Genomic DNA, 19,576 nt, shown 5'->3' on the forward strand with positions numbered 1-19,576 from the left:
TGAACAATACTATTAGGATGGAGGTAGGATGTGCCATGATGAATGGGTGGTGTTCCTGCTAAGCCTGGATTACTAGTCCACAGCAATACACCAAAAACTGAGCACAATAAAAAAGATTTTTTGGATTTTATTTCAAAAAATAATTATATATATATGAATCATGAGAGTGATAATTTTTGTTTAAAATTGTTTTGAAGGTTTCTGTTATATTTATTAATTTAAAAATTTGAAACCGTTTTTTTTGAGAATACCCAGAATTACGTTTGGTTTATCATTTCATAGATGACATTTTCTTTATTTGGGATGCCTCCAGCCCAAGTTTGCAAGCTTTTTTGGCGTGGTTGAACTCTCTAGATCCTCACTTAAAGTTTACTATGCAATTTCATCGGGATGGCTTATCTTTCCTTGACACATGGGTGTATAGACAAGGTACTGAAATAGCTGTCACAGTATTTTGGAAGCAAACAGATCGCAATTCATTATTACAGTATACTAGTCACCATCCGTGGCGTATGAAGAACTCCTTACCTGTGGGGCAAATTTTACATCTACATCGCATTTGTTCTTCAGAACACACATTTAAGCAGCAAGCTCAACATCTTTGGTTACGCCTGAAAGAAAGGGGATATCCGGACAAATGTATTCATCGTGCATATAAGAGGGCTATGTATGCCCAACCCCCATTACTTCTATTGGATAAGACCAGGGAGACCTTGGACAAATTTGTCTGTGTCCTTACTTATACGGATTTAGCACCCAAAATTGTTCAGGCCATTAATTGTCATTGGGAAGTTCTTTCATTCCACCATGTTTTCAAGCAACGTCCCTGCATTGCATATCGCATGGGGCGGAATTTAAGGGATGAATTGGTGCACTCCATTTATAATGATAATGGTGACAGTAATCCCTGGGTTCAGGGACATAAAGCATGTGGCCATCGTCAGTTTTGCTCTTTAACCAAGGAATGCCATCAGTCGCAACATCCGTCTGGAAATGGGAAGATCTATCAATTTGAGATGTAATACAACTTGTGACACCTCTTTCGTTATTTATGCCATCATTTGCCATTGCAAAAAGTGGTATGTAGGACGGACCACTCGCAAAGTTAAGATACATTTGACAGAACATAAAAGCAGATTGAATAACCAGAACATCACAGCCCCTATGGTAGCCCATTGTTTGGCGTTTCATCATCAGTTCTCCCATCTCCAGTGGAACGTTATTGATCATGTGATATCCTCTCAGACAGGAGGGGACAGGGAGAGTGTATTAACTAGTAAAGAACAATACTGGATTTTTCAATTAGACACTAACTCCAAACGGACTCAATGACTTTATAGAATGGAACAGTTATTTAGTACTTCGTTATGAGAGGTTATTCTTAGCAATTGTGTGGGTTTTTTCTGTATATCAGCTTCTCTGTACTATTACCACAACAAGCCTTTGACCTTGTTAATTCTAATGTTAATTCAGTATTTTCAGTGTATTGCTTGAAGAGCGGCGTCATCAGTGACGTTTCACGTTTTTACGTGACTCTGTCGATTTCCAACCAATGGGAGTATAATAGCCGGAACTTTTTTGAACTCAGGTTTAGAAAGAATTTTCAGAAAGTTTGGCGCATGTGTTTATTTTCAGGAACAGGCAAAAAAAGACCGGGTCCCTGACAAAGATCGTCTCAAATCCCTGCAGAGTTAGACACAGATGGTACATTGCCAACATCGCTAACATTTATGGAGACAGCGTGACGGTGAAGAAAAGAATTAGCCAATGCTGGAATCAATAACAGTTGCTGGGTGGGGTGAATACACCCAGCAGCGCAGAGTTAAACGCGCCTATTTTTCCTTTCTTTTGAGAATGTACTAATTTTGAATTTAGGAATATTTGCTAAGGATTTTCGGTCCTACTCAGATTATATCACGTGTTTTACATGTTTTCTTATAAAATTCAAGGTTAGGCATAAATATGGATATCAAAAAGCCTAGTCTAACTTAACAGCTAAGGGGCTATCGACGTATGTCTATTATTGGGCACAGAGTATTTAGTCCCTGTACGTATGATTCGGCAAGAAAAAAAACTGTGAGTGTATGATTCAGCAAGATAAAACCTAGAAAATTTGACTAATTTAAATGATGCAGATGTGTGTGTTATGTTAGTTAGTAGGGAATTTACTTTGGGTGGGACTTATTCTAGGATATGGATTGAGAAATCGTGTCTGCCTAGTTTATTTGAGCAGGCACTTTTGTGCAGGTTTGCAGAGCAATAGGTTGCTCAAGGGTGCTCACAGGTGCACTTATAAATTCCTTGGAGAGACTCTATGATAGAGAAACCCATCCACCCATCAGGACAAGCCTGCTAAATGTGGGCTGTCCATCTGGGTGAGTTCAGCCTCTGAGAATTTCTCCTTTTCACACAAAATTTTTTCTTATAATTACTATTTATGTTTGGCGTTTCTAGGGCAGGTTCATTTGAGCTCTCCATCCATATCCTGGATACTAACAGCTGCTAGAGTAGAGCATAGTTCCAGAATTCCCCTGGTTTATTTATTGTTTGTATCACTCGTTGTACCAGAGGTATAATAAGGGGATTGTATTCTTTGATAGTAGTCTGATGGCCATGTTCTGTAGAGTTTATAGCTTCTTAAGAGCAGAACGAGGTAAGTCTGAGTAAATGATATTACAATAGTCAAGACATGAAGTAAAGAAAGAAAGAAGACGTACGTGGAAGCTATCGTGGTTAAAGAGATGGCAGATAGTCATTAACTGTCGAAAAGTGGAGGTAATGTTCTAATGTGGACTAAAAACTGGTTAAATGACAGAAAACAGAGAGTAGGGTTAAATAGTCAGTATTCTCAATGGAGAAGGGTAGATAGTGGGGTTCCACAGGAGTCTGTGTTGGGACCATTACTTTTTAACATACTTATAAATGATCTAGAGATGACAGTAACTAGTGAGGTAATTAAATTTGCCAATGACACAAAATTATTCAAAGTTGTTAAATTGCAAGAGGACCTTACCAGATTGGGTGACTAGGCATCCAAATAGCAGATGATGTTTAATGTGAGCAAGTGCAAAGTGATGCATGTGGGAAAGAGGAACCCAAAGTATAGCTATGTGGTACAAGGTTCCACATTAGGAGTCACCCCCCCTACCCCAGAAAAAGGATCTAGGTGTCATCATTGATGTTACGTTGAAACCTTCTGCTCAGTGTGCAGCCGCAGCTAAGAAAGCAAACAGAATGTTAGGTATTATTAGGAAAGGAATGGAAAACAAAAATGAGAATGTTACAACACCTTTGCATTGCTCCATGGTGCAATGCACCTTGAATACTGTGTGCAATTCTGGTCACCACATCTCAAAAAAGATATGGAGGGGCATAATCGAACAGAAACGCCTATCTCCATGGGCGTTTATCTCCGAGAACGGGTCCGTGAAGGGGCGGACCCAAGCGTATTTTCGAAAAAATTAGACGTCCATGTTTTATTCGCCAAGTTGTGAGCTGGGCGTTTTTGCTTTTCAGCGATAATGGACAATGAAATCGCCCAGCTCACAAACGAATAAATCCAAGGCATTTGTTCGTGGGAGGGGCCAGGAGTCGTAGTGCACTGGTCCCCCTAACATGCCAGGACACCAACCAGGCACCCTAGGGGGCACTTTTACAAAAACAGAACAAAAGGTAAAAGAGCTCCCAGGTGCATAGCACCCTTCCCTTGTGTGTAGAGCCCCCCAAATCCCCCTCAAAACCCACTGCCCACAAGTCTACACCATTACTATAGCCCTAAGGAGTGAAGGGGGGCACCTACATGTGGGTACAGTGGGTTCGGGGGGGGGGGGGGGTTGGACGACTAAGCATTAAGCAGCACAATTGTAACAGGTAGGGGGGGGATGGGCCTGGGTCCACCTGCCTGAAGTCCACTGCACCCCCTAACAACTGCTCCAGGGACCTGCATACTGCTGCCAGGGAGGTGGGTATGACATTTGAGGGTCAAAATAAAAAGTTGTGAAACATCATTTTTTGTGGTGGGAGGGGGTTTATGACCACTGGGGGAGTCAGGGGAGGTCATCCCCGATTCCCTCCAGTGGTCATCTGGTCATTTAGGGCACTTTTTGGGGCCTTATTCGTGAAAAAACAGGGTCCAGGAAAAGTGTCCTAAATTCTAGCTAAAAACGCATACTTTTTTTCCATTATCGCTGAAATGCGCCCATCTCTGTTCGGCAGATAACCACGCCCCAGTTCCGCCTTCGCCACACCTCTGACACGCCCCCATAAACTTTGTCCGCATCCGCGACGGAGTGCAGTTGAAAACGCCCAAAAATCGGCTTTCGATTATACCGTGTTATTCGTTTTTGTGAGATAAACGTCCATCTCCCGATTTAGGTCGGAACTTGGGCGTTTTTCTCGTTCGATTATAAGCTGGATAGTGGAATTAGAAAAAGTACAGAGAAAGGCAGCAAAAATGATAAAGGGGATGGGACGACTTCCCTATGAGGAAAGGCTAAAGCGGCTAGGGCTCTTCAGCTTGGAGAAGAGAAGGCTGAGGGGAGATATGATAGAGTTCTATAAAATACTGAGTGGAATTATACAGGTAGACATGAATTGCTTTTTTACTCTTTACAAAAATACTAGAACTAGGTGGCACGTAATGAATGTACAAAGTAGTAAATTTAAAACAAATCGGAGAAAATATTTCTTCACTCAACGTGTAATTAAACTCTGGAATTCATTGCCAGAGAATGTGGTAAAAGCAGTCATCTTAGCAGGGTTTAAAAATGGTTTGGATAATTTCCTAAAAGAAAATCTATAAGCCATTATTAAGATGGACTTGGGAAAATCCACTGCTTATTTCTAGGATAAGCAGCATAAAATCTATTTTACTGTTTTAGGATCTTGCCAGCTACTTGTGACCTGGATTGGCCCCTGTTGGAAAAAGGATACTTGGCTTGATGGACCTTCGGTCTGTCCCAGTATGGCAACGCTTATGTTCTTATGCTCTACTACAGTGGTTCTCAATCCAGAGCTTGAATACCTCTTTACTGAATCTGGTTTTCAGAGTATCCACACTAATATGCATGAGAAATATCTGCATTCAACTGAGGGCAGTGCATACAAATGTCTTTCATAGCTATCCATTTTGAGTCTCCAGAAAACCAGACTGGTTTACTAATGGTATCTGAGGATCAGGTTGAGAACTACTGCTCTAATTTTCTACTTCCAGTTCATCCAACAAGAAACCAACATCAACTATTCTGTAATTTCTATTAGGCTTTAACTACCTGGTAAATATACAAGGTAGTAAAACTCCAATTTAAAAATTAAAAGCTTAAATTGTCAATTACTATTAAAGCACATTGTAACCAGTCTTAGCATTGGAGAGATATGAAGAGTTCCAAGACAAAACTGACAGCTTAGACTATATGTCATAAAAGTCTATATGAGCGCCAGACTCAAATTTATCTTCCAGGAGCAGTTTCACTAGCTTCTGCGAGGACACATCACAGTCTATGAGTCCCCCTTTGTTCTTCAGGTCGATAAGTACCTGACGCAGCTCGAGGTCTCCACTTTCTGTGCGAGCCAGCTCTTGCATATCGGTGCTCAGAGGACCTGAAACAAAAGCAGTTGTGTAACAATCAAAAGGTTTTGTCATTATAAATAGTCTGGGTGCTGAAATCACAATCCAAAAGAATGAAGAAACTTGTAAGTTTTCCATAGTGGCTACAAATAAAGATTATCAAATAAAAGCACACAGAAACTGTGATACCTTGTTTTTGGATTAATTTAATACATCTTTTGTCCAACCTGCAGGAGTTCCTGCAGCTAGTCCAATAAAAAGGCATCACATCTGAGTAGTTGCAGGAACTCCTGCAAGTTAGACAAAAGATGTATTAAGTCAGTCCAATAAAAAGTTACCACATTGAAGAGTCACGTGATACCAAGCACTGCTCCTGGGCCCCATTGATTTTATCAGCCTCCACAACTGACAATTTTTTCTTTGCTATAATCACCTTCCCCTGTGAAAACCCTGAGAATACAGGAGCATTGCTTGAGGAATTTTTAGCAGATATGACATCTGAAATGCCTCATAAAGAGAGGGACTGTCAGAAAGCAGGCAATCCCAAAATGGCAGATGAAGACGTGACCAGGACCTCTTCAATAAGCTCCGCATAAGTTGCAGAAATTGCATCAGAGGTTAAAGCAGCCCTGGTTTCTTCTACAGAGATGCAACTTAAGGAAATTTCTGCAAACCTAGGTTATGTAGATTCTACAATATAACAGCTACAAAATGACTCTTCACCATACCAGCATCTTTCTGATGTTGAGGATCAGTTCCAACAGCAGGAAACCCAACAGCAGAGCTTGCGCTCTGAGTGCTTAGAGGAGAAAGTGGATGATATGGAAAATCATGCAAGATGATATAATTTAGGTTTCATTGTAATACCTGAATCTATCAAGGACTCAAGAGCTTTGAGGGTTCCTGGAAACACAGCTCCTGCAGGACATGAAGTTCCAATCTACTGCAGGCCCGTTGAGTACAGAAAGAGCGTATAGATTGGGCCCTGATAGGTTGACTGATAAAAGACCGTGAACGGTCATTCTCAAATTGTTAAATTATATCCATAAGCAGGAAATCCTGAGGGCTATGAGGGTGTTAGGCTCATTGAAATACGAAAATAATAAAATATTGTGCTTTCAAGATTTCTCCATAGAGGTGGCAGCTTGACACAAGGAATTTGTTCCTGCCTGTTCTTTATTTCATAAAAATAAAGTTCCTTCTATGTTGCTCTATCCAGACAAATTGCAGATCTTGTAAGAAGATAAAGTGTATGTTTTTTCCCAAGCCACAGAGTCCCTGCACTTTGCGGAGCAGATACCGGACCTCAGTGGGAATCATTGAATTGTTCCTCCCTGTATTATATAACATTGCAGGAGCGCAAGTTGGATCTATTTTGTCAGATTTGAGGAGGTACTTGATGGCCATCTTGTGCCCAGGTTCTATGGGGTCTAGGTTCCCTGTTCCATAGCTCTCACCTTGGAAAGGACGGCGTTATGGCTGCAGGTCTTCATGGGATTCAGTTTTACTTGGTGAGGTGTAATTTGTTATGGGTTACACAGAAGCTTTTGCCTTTGACTTTTCTCTGCACAGTGATGGTTGGATTTTTTAAACGGTTCTGAACAGTTATAAGTTACAGGCTGGGATCTCCTTGATAGCCTATTTGGGTTCGGATTGTGCCCTAATGGGTGCTTCTGACAGCAGTTCTCGGCATTGTGGAAATTCCAGATCCTTATCATCTGAAGTGCTTTCACCTTTTCTTTTGTGCATCAATATAAACATATACTTTGGCTACCATAGATTGTGGTTACCAGCCTCCACAGTGGAAAGACTTGGCGATTTAGAAGATTTTTACGATATCAGGAAGGGTTTGTTACTCTCCTTTGATTCATTGTATACCAATGGGCTGAAGCTGTTTGTCCCTATATGCTTCTAAGGACCAGCATTCTAGTCTATCACAGTTCTTCTTCTTTTGGATTTTTGGCCCTTGTGCTGTTTGTTCAATTGCTCAACTCTACAACCAGTGTCCTGGGTAGCCTGGTTGCTGGGATTTTGGACTCAATGGATTTTGTGTCTATTACCTTTTGCCATTGTTTTTTTGTTGTTGTTGTTTTTTGTTTGGTATTTGGATTAGTGCTGCTTTTATAGTAATGTGATATACATATCTATATATATATTTTTTTCTTTTATAGACTGAGCCCTGTACTTTTTCTGTAGAGAAGACTGTGTGAGGGAACATGGACTTCCAGGTTGCTTTCAATATAATTTTTTAGTTTGTGGTTATTTCCTCTTTTTATACTTATCTGGAGTAGGTATTAATCCTCCAATAATTTGTACTATTTTCAACATTTAGCATTAATCGAGTGAGACCTTTGCAGTTTTATGATTACTTTACTATGTACTGTTTATTGTGTTTTATTTTGATTTGTTTTGTTCTAGTATCCTGCTATAGATGTCCATGTTGTGGAGTATGGGAGATTTTGATAGCGCAAGTACTACCTTCATGGGTGGAGGGTTAACAAGTTGACTTTATCCAGGGTAGAACAGCAACTAGAAACATCCGATTAATCTTGGCTTCTTTGGAAGAGATCCAGAGGCGGAGACTGAAGTCTCTTAATCAATTTTCTATTTAAAATTTTAACAGCATATGGGATAGAGGGGGTTTTATTGCACCTGCGGTACAAGTTTTGTACTCAGATCCCAAGACTCTTATGAGCATTAATGGGGGGTTTTCACAGCCATTTCCCATCTGACAGGGTACACACCACGAATGTCCTTTGTTTCCTTTACTTTTTGTTTTGGCTTTAGACCCTCTTATCAGGGAGATATTGGCTACAGAGTTTAAGATTTCTGTTTTCGCAGATTTTATTTATTTATTTTGTAGATTTAAATCCTGCTTTTATACCAAAGCGAGTTACAATAAAACATTCATAAAAATAGGACAAATACAAAAGACTCAATAATACAATGATATATCAATAGCCTTCTTAGTAGCTGCTGACTTACTAGAGAGAAATAAGAGAGAACAAAATCAATCATCAAAAAATGCTTTCATTAAATAATACATTTTTAAGAGTTTATTTTTAATAATTTTTTATTGATGATTCTGCATACAAGACATAAGCATGAAATTCCAAATATAACCATTGAATCTTGTAACATGTTTACCAACATACAACATTCAACTCAATCATCAAAGAAGTTTTGTTTTTTACTTTCCCCCCCCCCCCCATTCCTATAATCTAGTATTACCCCATATGAATCATTCTGCTATATTACCACATTTACACCTATCTCCTCCCTCTTTAAGAGTTTCTTAAACTGTAGCTGATTTGAACAAAGTCTTAAGTAACCAGGGAGCTGATTCCACAAGTTAACACCAGCAATTGAAAAAGTAAGGTTTGTTAGTGCATATCACTGCAGGCTTTGATTGAATCATTTGAGAAATATGAGGATTTTTCAGGCTTTAAGTTGAACCTTTTGAAGTCCCTGGCGCTGGTTTCTTCGGACAAGGTTCAACAGGGGGTCAGTTGGTTCCCTTTGCATTGGGGCTCATCATTCTTTTCAATACTTGGGGATCCAGCTATAGGCTCGATATTTCCCATTTCTTACCACCTACTGTTGACACCTCGTCAGGGTAGCAGCAGCTCACTCTTGGGTTTCATGGCAGAATATACTTGTTCAATATGGTTGAATTTCCAAGGTGATTATATATATTACAAATTCTTCCACTCAAATTGTTCAAAAAAGATTTACGTATTTTATACCGGCATTTATCTAGATTTTGCTGGGTGGAAAAAAGTTGAAAGTTCCTATAAAAATGTTGTTGGACAATTGGCATTGAGGGGGGCTGGGACTACCTGATTATATACATATAATCAGGTGTGTTTATGTCGCCATTTGGGAGACTGGTTTTTGGGGAGGGAGGATTACACTCCAACCCAGGTTGAGGCAGAGATCTTTAGTCCTTGGCATTTTAACTTTCTTTTACAGGCACCTTTGCGGTCAATCTCTTCTGGCATACGGCACAGCATTCCATTGAGGTCTTTGAAGGCACCGTGGCAGGATCTCACCCAATACTGGGTATTGGTATCTCATACCTCAGCTTTTACCTATTCAGGGAACACAGCATTTCTATTGATGGTAGAAAACAGGATCTTTCTGCACTGGGGATGTTTGGGGATTGTGTGTTTTGAGCATGTACTATAGCCGACTAATTTGTTGCTGCCTTTGCAGTCCTGGGGGTAGGCACTTTGGTTCACTTGGCAGATGTTTTTCTTTATCATCAATTGCGGCATTATGTTTCTACCCTAGACAAAGCTGCTTTAGCTGCACTACATGGAAAAAGGCTCTCTGCTCTTTTGGAGATGAAGGATAGAGACAGGTTATCAGTGTTGACTCTTCATTGGTCTATTTTAGCAATGTGTTCACCAAAAAATACAGCTGACCTCATAGTAAAATGGAGCACCGATTTGAAAAGGGCACCAGCCTCTTTGGGTTTTGGTAAATTAATCGCCTGAATTGATTGTATTTGCAGAATTACTACTACTACTACTACTATTAAACATTTCTATAGCGCTACTAGACTTACGCAGCGCTGTACAAATTAACTTGAAAAGACAGTCCCTGCTCAACAGAGCTTACAATCTAAATTGAGGGAATTGAGGGAATGTCAGTTTAGGATGCTCCACCGGGCTTATTTAACTAAGGTACAAATGTTTAAGATGGGAGGGGTTGCTTCTCCTCTTTGTCAGAAATGTGCTCAAGCTCCCAATTCTTTCTTTCATGCATTTTGGGAGTGTTCACATGTGGTTTTATTTTGGGAAAAGATGATCCGTTATTTGGAGGGTATATTGGGATCTGCAATTCCTTTATTGGCCACGGGTTTTTTATTGGATAAGCATGAAGTTTTTGCCTTGCAGAGCAAGGAAGGCCATTTACTAATATGAGAAGCGGCTCTCTTGGGTAAAAAGTCTATTCTTAAGGTTTGGACTGTCTCGGACTCACCTTCTTTCTGGGGTTGGCGTGGCATATTGCATAATATTATGTTACTGGAGAAAAGACGGGCAAGTTTATCTTATAAAAGAAGAAATTGATATTAATTTGGTATTCAAGATTTTAATTTTTAATACATTATAATGTCTGGAGTGGAGTGGGAGACTGGGTCCCCTTTCGCTGGAAAGGAAAGGAGGGAGTATTTTTAAGTTTTTTTTTTCAGTGATCGATGGGTTGTGTTTTTTTGTACTGGGAGCTATAAGGAACAAGGCCTTTCACTGTTCATCTACTTTGTTTGGCATGTTGTGGTTCTTTCTCTAGTAAACGTTTTTGTGATTTCTGTCTGCTTATTTTAATGTATAGTACAACATGTTGAATTCCAATAAAAAGATTTATATATAAAAAGGTATCACATTATATTTATTTGTTGTTAACCTTTAGCTATGTGTAATCAAGTGGACTAATACAATAACCACAGTGTACTATTAATAGTGGCCATCATATCATTGTGCACAATAGGAACATTAAACTATTTCACTGCAGATAAGCACCAGAGCACTATACCCTGCTACATGATGAGTGCTAGTTTAATTTGTTCCAGTACTGCAAGAGAAACATCTTCCCTGAAACACGAAAAGAGAAAAAAGACAACCTTACCTGGAGCATAGCTGATAACTCTCACATCAGGCTCCTCCACTGCTAAAACCTGGAACATCATGTCACGTGCTGCCTTTCCAGTGCAGTACAATGTCCAGGACTTGAACGGCTGCAGTGCACAAAGGGAAGATATATTAACCACAGTCCTGTGGAGGCCTGGGTGCTTGGGAAACTTCTGTAATATGGCTGAGGTTAGGCAGAGTGCTGATGTGATATTCAAGGAAAAGTAGTTGTTCACTTCACCAGGGTCAGTAAAATCAACAAAGAATTTTGAAACGTTTCCAAGTGAACCTGAGAATGAAATGGAGAGGGTCAGAGACCAGAAATGGTATCTTATGTTATCTGTTTCCCCTCCCTGATTTCTTTCTACCCTTCTGTTATATACAGTCCCTAGCATATTCAGTTTCCAGCCACATCCTTCTTCAGGTACAGAGCCTACACCGCACTCCTAGCCCAGCAGTGGCGTCACCAGACAGAAGTATTTGGGACAATGGGGAAACCATAGAGGGTGCTGGGGAAGGGGGCAGGAGATAAACCAAAGTGACATTTCTGCACATTAAAACCCTCCACTCCACACATTTAAATTAGCTATAAGACACCACAAAAAAGGTCCAACTATATGTATAAAGAAATATCCACTCAGTTTCAGCCACTCAGTAAAACTCATTCAATAATTTATTCTACCTGAGAGTGAAGTCTAGAGTCTATGGAGAAATTAACATAATCTCAACATAAACCCCACAACACCCAGATCTGTAATACACTCTCCACATTCCCCCAGCAATGAAGCTAGAACATTTCCCTTTACAATTCCCCATACAAAATATATACATATTAAAATTGTGGTATAGGAACAACACACTTAGGGCCCTGTTTACTAAGGTGCGCTAGCGGTTTTAGCGCATGCTAATTCTAATTCTAAACGCTAGAGACGCCCACATGTTCCTATGGGCGACTTAGCATTTAGCACATGCTAATTATTAGTGCACACTAAAAACACTAGCGTGCCCTTAGTGTGGCTTAGTAAACAGGGTCCTCACTTTTCACAACCAATTTGTGAAGTAATACATAACCCTGCCAAAAAGATACCACAAACCATACCAAAACAAGACTCAAAGTGCAAGAAAACTACTGATAAAAAGGCAGCACTGCAACTAATACATCAGGTCATTGTCCCTTCTACTAGCAAAACCACTTCAAAACAATTTAAAACCCTTCTATCAAAGCGAGCAAAAAAAAAAAACGAGGTCGCTGTAACAGTCGCGCTCCTCCCAATTCAAAAACAACCGGAACCTCAACACTTCCAATAATTAGTTGTGTGATTGACTCATCAATCATTAATAATGGTGGTGATAATAATAAATAAATAATAAAACAGGGAGGATGTTCAATCATGAAACTGCCACTGTAGTTCAAGGAGCTAAAGTTAACAAACTCTCCATATTTGAGTCCAATCATTCAGGCTCAAACACATCATTTACCCTTCATATGACATGCAAAAATTAAAACTACCAATTAGCGCTCATTTCAAAATGTCATCAAGTTGATTGTAAAAGTTTATTCGCTAAAAATAATAAAGGTGAATTCTCTTAAGTCTAAGATATTCAGATTGAATTACATCAGGGACGTCTGTTGACCCAGGTCTATCGTAAACCAACTGATACCAATACCATCCTTCATTACAACAGTTTTCATGCTAGAAGTCAAAAAGATGGAATACCAGTGGGGCAGTTCCTTAGACTTAAGAGACTATTATGTCACTCTACTGATTGTTTTGAAACCCATGCCTCTGATTTATATCACAGATTCAGGCAAACACAATCAAAAAGGCCCGTAAGAGGGCGGGACACGCTCATCGTGAATGGCTTTTAAGTCCACCAGAGACCAGAGTAGGCCAACAGCAACGAATGATCTGTGTCTTGCCATTTTCCCCACAAGTAAAGCACATCAAAAGCATTATTCGAAAACACTGACCGTTTTTGCAACTGCACAATGTTCCTCCCGATGTATGTTTTGCATACACTAGAAGGCGTAATCTAGGAGAACTATTAAAGTACAAGCATGACCACATCCCTCCTGGCAGTATAGGAGGTCATGACAAGTGCTATAAATATGTATACTGTAAGTATGCTTGGGACCACGTGGAGGGGCATAATCGAACGCAAACGCCTACCTCCATGGGTGTTTATCTCCGAGAACAGGTCCGTGAAGGGGCGGGCCAAACCGTATTTTCGAAAAAATGGACGTTTTTGAGCTGGGCGTTTGTTTTTTTAGCGATAATGGAAGCTAAAAACGCCCAGCTCAAAAACGTCCTAATCCGAGCCATTTGGTCATGGGAGGGGCCAGGATTGGTAGTACACTGGCCCCCCCTGATATGCCAGGACATCAACTGGGCACCCTAGGTCAATGCGGTGGACTTCAGAAAAAGCTCCCACATGCATAGCTCCCTTACCACGGGTGCTGAGCACCCAACCCCCCTCCCCCAAAACCCATTACCCACAAATCTACAACACTACCATAGCTCTTAGGGGTGAAGGGGGCACCTACATGTGGGTACAGTGGGTTTTGGAGGCCTCCCATTTACCAGCACATGTGTTACAGGTGGGGGGGGGATGGGCCTGGGGCCACCTGGCTGTAGTGCACTGCGGTACCCTCTAAAAGTGCTCCAGGGACCTGCATACACGCAGGCCTCTAGGACTGGTTGCTGCTGGTATATAACATTGGCACACCAGTTGACACCTGAAGACTAATCTCTCCGAAAACGTCCTTTATTGGAATAACCGCATTTACTCACAGTTAACTGCAGATCAGAGGTTGTGCCCCACTGGCAACGAGTCTCCCTGGTACTGAGATGAGCAGTAGGTCAGAGCTGGCAGAATGCCCTCTTTCAGCCACATTCAAGGGAAGAACTAAGTTGTCTAACATGGCTAACACAGGAAAGGGAACTAAAACTGGCTTACCAAAATGGCCACTACCGCATGGACTACAACAGGAAACACAACAGGGCACACTCTGACCCAGTAGGCAGGGGGAAAAGCACCATGGGAGAAGAGCCTACCAACTACCAACATCGTGAGACTGTAACACAAGCTAATGAAATCACGGAGCCCAATACCCTACACCCACCACAATGCAATGCTGATGTGACCCTGTACTGCACCCGAGAGCCACATCTGACCCAGGGAAAGGCTGTGACAGGATCGAACACATTCTGCTGTCATGGAGGTGGGTACGGCATTTGAGGCTGGCATACAGGCTGGAAAAAAAGTTTTTAAAGTGGGTTTTTTTTGGTGGGAGGGGGTTAGTGACCACTGGGGGAGTCCGGGGAGGTCATCCCCGATTCCCTCCAGTGGTCATCTGGGCAGTTAGAGCACTTTTTTGGGACTTCGTGAAAAAAAAAGGTCCAAAAAAGTGACCCAAAATCCGCCTTTTTTTTTCGATTATCAGCTAAAGACGCCCATCTCTCCTTGGCTGATAACCACGCCCCAGTTCCGCCTCCACCACGCTCCCGTCAACTTTATTCGTTTCCGCGACGGAGTGCAGTTGGAAACGCCCAAAATCGGCTTTCGATTATACCTATTTGGGCGCCTTTGCGAGACAAATGTCTATCTCCCGATTTAGGTCACACTATAGGCGTTTTTCTCTTTCGAAAATAAGCTGGATAGAAACATAGTAAATGACGGCAAAAAAAGACCTGCACGGTCCATCCAGTCTGCCCAACAAGATAAACTCATATGTGCTACTTTTTGTGTATACCTTACTTTGATTTGTACCTGTCCTTTTCAGGGCACAGACCGTGTAAGTCTGCCCAGCACTGTCCCCGCCTCCCACCACCGGCTCTGGCACAGACCGTATAAGTCTGCCCAGCACTATCCCCGCCTCCCGCCACTGGCTATCATTAAACATCCTATCACTGGTCGGGACTTTGTATTAAGGGGTAACACCGATTGTGAATCTTCCCAGGTGATATACGGGATTTGTTGTCCATGCGGGAATGGTATATTGGCCAGACTAAGCGCATGATTAAGAACCGGATAGCGGAGCATCTTAGCAATTTACGACACCAAAAGAGGGAGGCCCCACTGGTCGAGCATTGGATACAAATGCAGCATGAGGAAAAGGATGCGCAGTTTGTGGTTTTATTTCAGTTAACTCCAGCAGCAGGGGGAAATGTAACATCCATTTTACTGCGTAAAGAGCAGCAATTCATATATCAATGGCAGATGGTCATTCCTGCCGGGTTAAATAAAGAAAATGACTGGTGGTCTACATCATTCCCTCTATAGGATTTAAAGGACAGGGGATGGGCAGGGTTGTAGTAATGCGCATTTACCGGCGTTCTCTTGCCAGTTGGGAGGTTGAGAGAGCAGTTCTCACTGCAGATGGGTCAATGAATAGTTTTTATATATAGAGCATAAGAGAAGATATAATGATATGCTAATATAGCTCTTTTTGTTTGAGTTAGAAAAATTATACCTATATGGATCTGTTTTTTAGATCAATGTTCCCCTGACAACGCCAGATAAGCGAAACATGCCAGCATGTCGGGAACTTGAATAATTGGAAGGGACGGAAAAATTAGTTATTACCTGATAATTTTCTTTCCATTAGTCCCGACAGATCAATCCAGAGACTGGTGGGATATGTCCCTCTGCCAGCAGGTGGTGATAGAGAGAACTTCTGAGGCTCTATATGTGGTCATGTGTCACCAGCCAAACCTCAGTATTATCCATATCAAAGCCATGAAAACGTCCAACTCCCAATAGAGCTATTCTCCTGTCTTTGAGAATTCAAGGGCACCCTGCAACCGCAAAAGCGGGAGGAACTCATGAGGCTCACAGTAAGTAAGAAGTCGCTCCAATGCTTCTTGAACAAACAATAAACAACAGAAAAAAACTGTAAGTTCAAACCTAAAACTAGAAACAGCAAACAGATAAACAGACACTTCCGGAGGGGGGGGGGGGCTCTGGATTGATCTGCCGGGACTAATGGAAAGAAAATTATCAGGTAGTAACTAATTTTTCCTTCCATAGCGTACCACAGATCAATCCAGAGACTGGTGGGATGTACCCAAGCAGATCTTAAACAGGGCGGGACCCAGAGACCCCAGTTTGTAGCACCGAAGATCCGAACGCAGCCTCAGACCTTGCCGCTACTTGCAAAAGTATGTACCGAGGAGACCAGGTGGCCGATCTACAAATCTCCTCCAAAGACACTGACCTAGACTCTGCCACAGAAGTTGCCTGCGCCCTAGTGGAATGAGCTCGCAACTGTGCCGGAGGATCCTTACCAAACGTGATATACACCAAGGCAATTGCTTCCTTCAACCAACGAGCCACCGTTGCTTTAGAAGCTTGCTGCCCTTTCTTTTGCCCCGCAAAAAGGACAAACAGATGATCTGAACATCTGAAGTCATTCGTCACTTCCAGCCACCGGAGAGCGCGAAATTCCGTCGGATGATCCTCTCTACAAAAAGAGGGAAGAGAGAGCTGCTGAGTCATATGGAAACGTGAAACAATCTTAGGCAAAACAGACGGTACTGTGCGCAGAGACACCCCTGCCTCCATAAAACGAAGAAACGGATCCCTACAGGATAAAGCCTGTATCTCCGAAACCCTCCTTGCTGAAGAAATAGCAACCAAAAACACTGTCTTCAAAGTCAAATCCTTAACTGACAGCCGAGACAGAGGCTCAAAAACATTTTGTGCCAGCCCCAGATGTCACACCCAGGTCCATGACAGCGCACGCAGGTCCCCGGAGCAGTTCCAGTGGGTACTGGAATGCACCTCTGACAGGCGGACCCAGGCCCGCACGCCCCCCTCCCCCCACCTGTCACACCCGTGGAGGAAACAGCAAGTTCTCCAAAACCCACCACAAACCCACTGTACCTATATAGGTGCCCCCTTCACTCACAAGGGCCATGGTAGTGGTGTACAGTTGCGGGCAGTGGGCCCTGGGGGGGTCTGGGGAGCCCAGCACACAAGGCAAGGGAGCTATGTTCCCGGGAGCACTCTACGAAGTCCACTGCAGTGACCCCCAGGATGCCCAGCCGGCGCCCCGGCATGCCAGGGGGACCAGTGCATCACAATTGCCGGCTCCCCCCACATCCAAATGGCCTGCACCTGGACGTCCCTGACATGGACATCCTCGGCCTCGAAAATCGCCGAAAGTCAGAGACATCCATGGAATATAAATGTTAATTTTTAAAAAATCCTTTATCATCCACCTTTTAAGGCTCTGCCTATCCAATTGGATGGTGATGGCACAAGGAAAGCAAGTTTGGTCCAGTGAAGAATAACTCAAAATAACCTGTTCCTTAGCTGGGCTCTATTATTATCATGCTGAAAATGCAGTCATACCATGCCTCTGTGGTTAGGCTCCACTAATAAATTAAATGATTAACTGGCTTCTTGAAAGAATTATAAAACCTTTGGATGCATGAATAGGAATAAAACAATATACTTATTTATTCAATATCACAATTCCTCATGTACAGCCAAAAAACAAACTTTTTGAGTGGATAGTGTTCACAATGAGCTCCTTTAATTATTGATCAGTTAGAAGAGATAGGAGTTTTCAGTTCTGGAACAGTATAAGTTATCACAAGAACAAACTATAAGAAAACCAATGGATTGCATTAGGGGCTTATAGCCTGCTTAGTTATGCTTAAACAAAAGAGATCTGCATGAAACAAAATATTTATTTTTATTTTGATTTATAAAACCACTTTCCCTGACACATGCTCAAAACAGAATAATCCATTTGTGTACTCAAAATGTAAACTTCTACAAAACAGATGAAGTGAAGATATTATTCCATGTGCACCAATTAAATCAGATTTTAATATTAGTTCCAATTAATTTCAATATAATCCGTCTTTGTTACACCAGGCTTCCCAAGGCAGATTACAAATTAAGATTAACCAATCAGGAAACAGGATATCCTCACTGAAATCTGGCCATCTGTATTGTACAGAACTGTGTCAAAAAATTAGCACAAAATACATAGTTTATAACCGCTGTTTCTACCAGCTACAATAATTTTTAAGCTATTTTAGTGATATACAGTTTTTATTTCACTATATCTACATATGGGAAGCTTTCAAATTAAATTAAAAAGCTGTCAAGTAAAAAAAAAAACCAGTAACATTTTGCCCAACTTTTAAGGCACTACCTATCCGACCAGAACAGGTTTTGACTTTTTACAGGTGGTCCATGCATACGAAGTCTGTTATTTCTAATAATCCTTTGCTATTGTTTTGGGTGAGCGAACATGGTGGCAATCTCCGCCTACTGGCTTGGCTCATACCGTTTCCCCTGCGCACCAATCGTGAAACTGGACAAAGTAGATGGGGCTTTACAATCCTCATTTGCAATTATGTTCCTCTATTACTGCTATGCAACACAATTGAGAAACATACATGAGGGGCTAGTGCTCCTGTATATGTCCTGGAAAGAGACGCAACAAAATGAGGGGGGGGGGGGGGGGGGGAGACCGCACGTTCGTTTTTGTTTCAAATTCCCGAACTTTGTTCACTCTGGGTGGGGACGGGAGGGAGATGAATGATACACCCTTGAAGTCAGTGACCTGGGGAGGAGAGCCAGGCTGTTTCTGCTATTCACCTATCACTGTGTCCCCCTCGGAGAAGTCTATCCATTTAATTCTCCGTGCAGACCAGGGTGAAGGGACGGGAAAGCTCCGCCGGCCCTACCTGCGTTGTTGAAAACGATCAGCCGCTGCGCTTCCCCGGCCCCGGGCAGCTCCCGCACAGCGCTCAGTGCTCGTTGCAGCCCAGCCTCGGTGGCTAGATCGGCCTGGGCCACCCAGCGGACCTGAACCTCCGGAAAGCGCCTCCGCAGCTCGGCCTCCAGATCGGCCAGCGCCCGCTCGGAGCGAGCCAGAAGCAGCAGGACGGAGCCGGCGGCCAGCTGCGGGCACACCTGCAGCGCGAGGCTCCGACCGAGCCCCCGCGAGGCGCCGCTCAGCACGCACACCGCGCGCCCTAGCCCGGTCGCAGCCTCCATTGACAACTAGACACGAAACAGGGAGGGGGAGGAAGAGAGGAGGGGAGAGCAGAGGTCAACTAAACAGGATGATCCGCGCTTATTCGATTACATAGGCAGAGTGGCAGGTTTGCTCCGTTTTCTATTTATTTCCCACAGAAAATTGGGCAACGGAGCAAAACTAGGATAGAAGTGTACTAGAATGGGATGGTAATCCAAGGGGAGACCAGTGGCAAGATGGATCATGCTGTTTCTTATTTGGTTGCCATAAACTAATGCAGAGTACTGTAAATTCACCAGAAAACAGGCATGTCGATTGTAGCGATCCATTGCAAGGTGCCATAATGGGTGGTGCTGAGAAGATGTGCAAAATATC

General features: G+C 42.4%; 1 protein-coding gene across 1 annotated transcript; it reads right to left on the bottom strand.

Moving 5' to 3' along the window:
* Positions 1-4,937: 4,937 nt before the first annotated feature.
* On the bottom strand, positions 4,938-19,225 carry SPR (sepiapterin reductase). The gene is made up of 3 exons (XM_030192548.1): positions 18,909-19,225; positions 11,198-11,488; positions 4,938-5,598 (listed from the first exon to the last, which is right to left on the bottom strand). Exons 1-3 carry the CDS (start codon positions 19,219-19,221, stop codon positions 5,408-5,410), a joined length of 795 nt encoding a protein of 264 aa, XP_030048408.1. The 5' UTR covers positions 19,222-19,225; the 3' UTR covers positions 4,938-5,407.
* Positions 19,226-19,576: the final 351 nt, after the last annotated feature.

The sequence above is a fragment of the Microcaecilia unicolor genome, chromosome 2, assembly GCF_901765095.1.
Source record: "Microcaecilia unicolor chromosome 2, aMicUni1.1, whole genome shotgun sequence".
NCBI lineage: Eukaryota > Metazoa > Chordata > Amphibia > Gymnophiona > Siphonopidae > Microcaecilia > Microcaecilia unicolor.

Bases quoted from the DNA above. Each gene is read 5' to 3' on its own strand.
- SPR (XM_030192548.1), bottom strand. From the start codon at position 19,221: ATGGAGGCTGCGACCGGGCTAGGGCGCGCGGTGTGCGTGCTGAGCGGC. The intron at 11,489-18,908 runs GTAGGGCCGGCG...TTTCATTCTCAG, and splicing joins GATCGTTTTCAACAACGCAG to GTTCACTTGGAAACGTTTCA. The intron at 5,599-11,197 runs GTAAGGTTGTCT...CTTTTGTTTCAG, and splicing joins AGTTATCAGCTATGCTCCAG to GTCCTCTGAGCACCGATATG.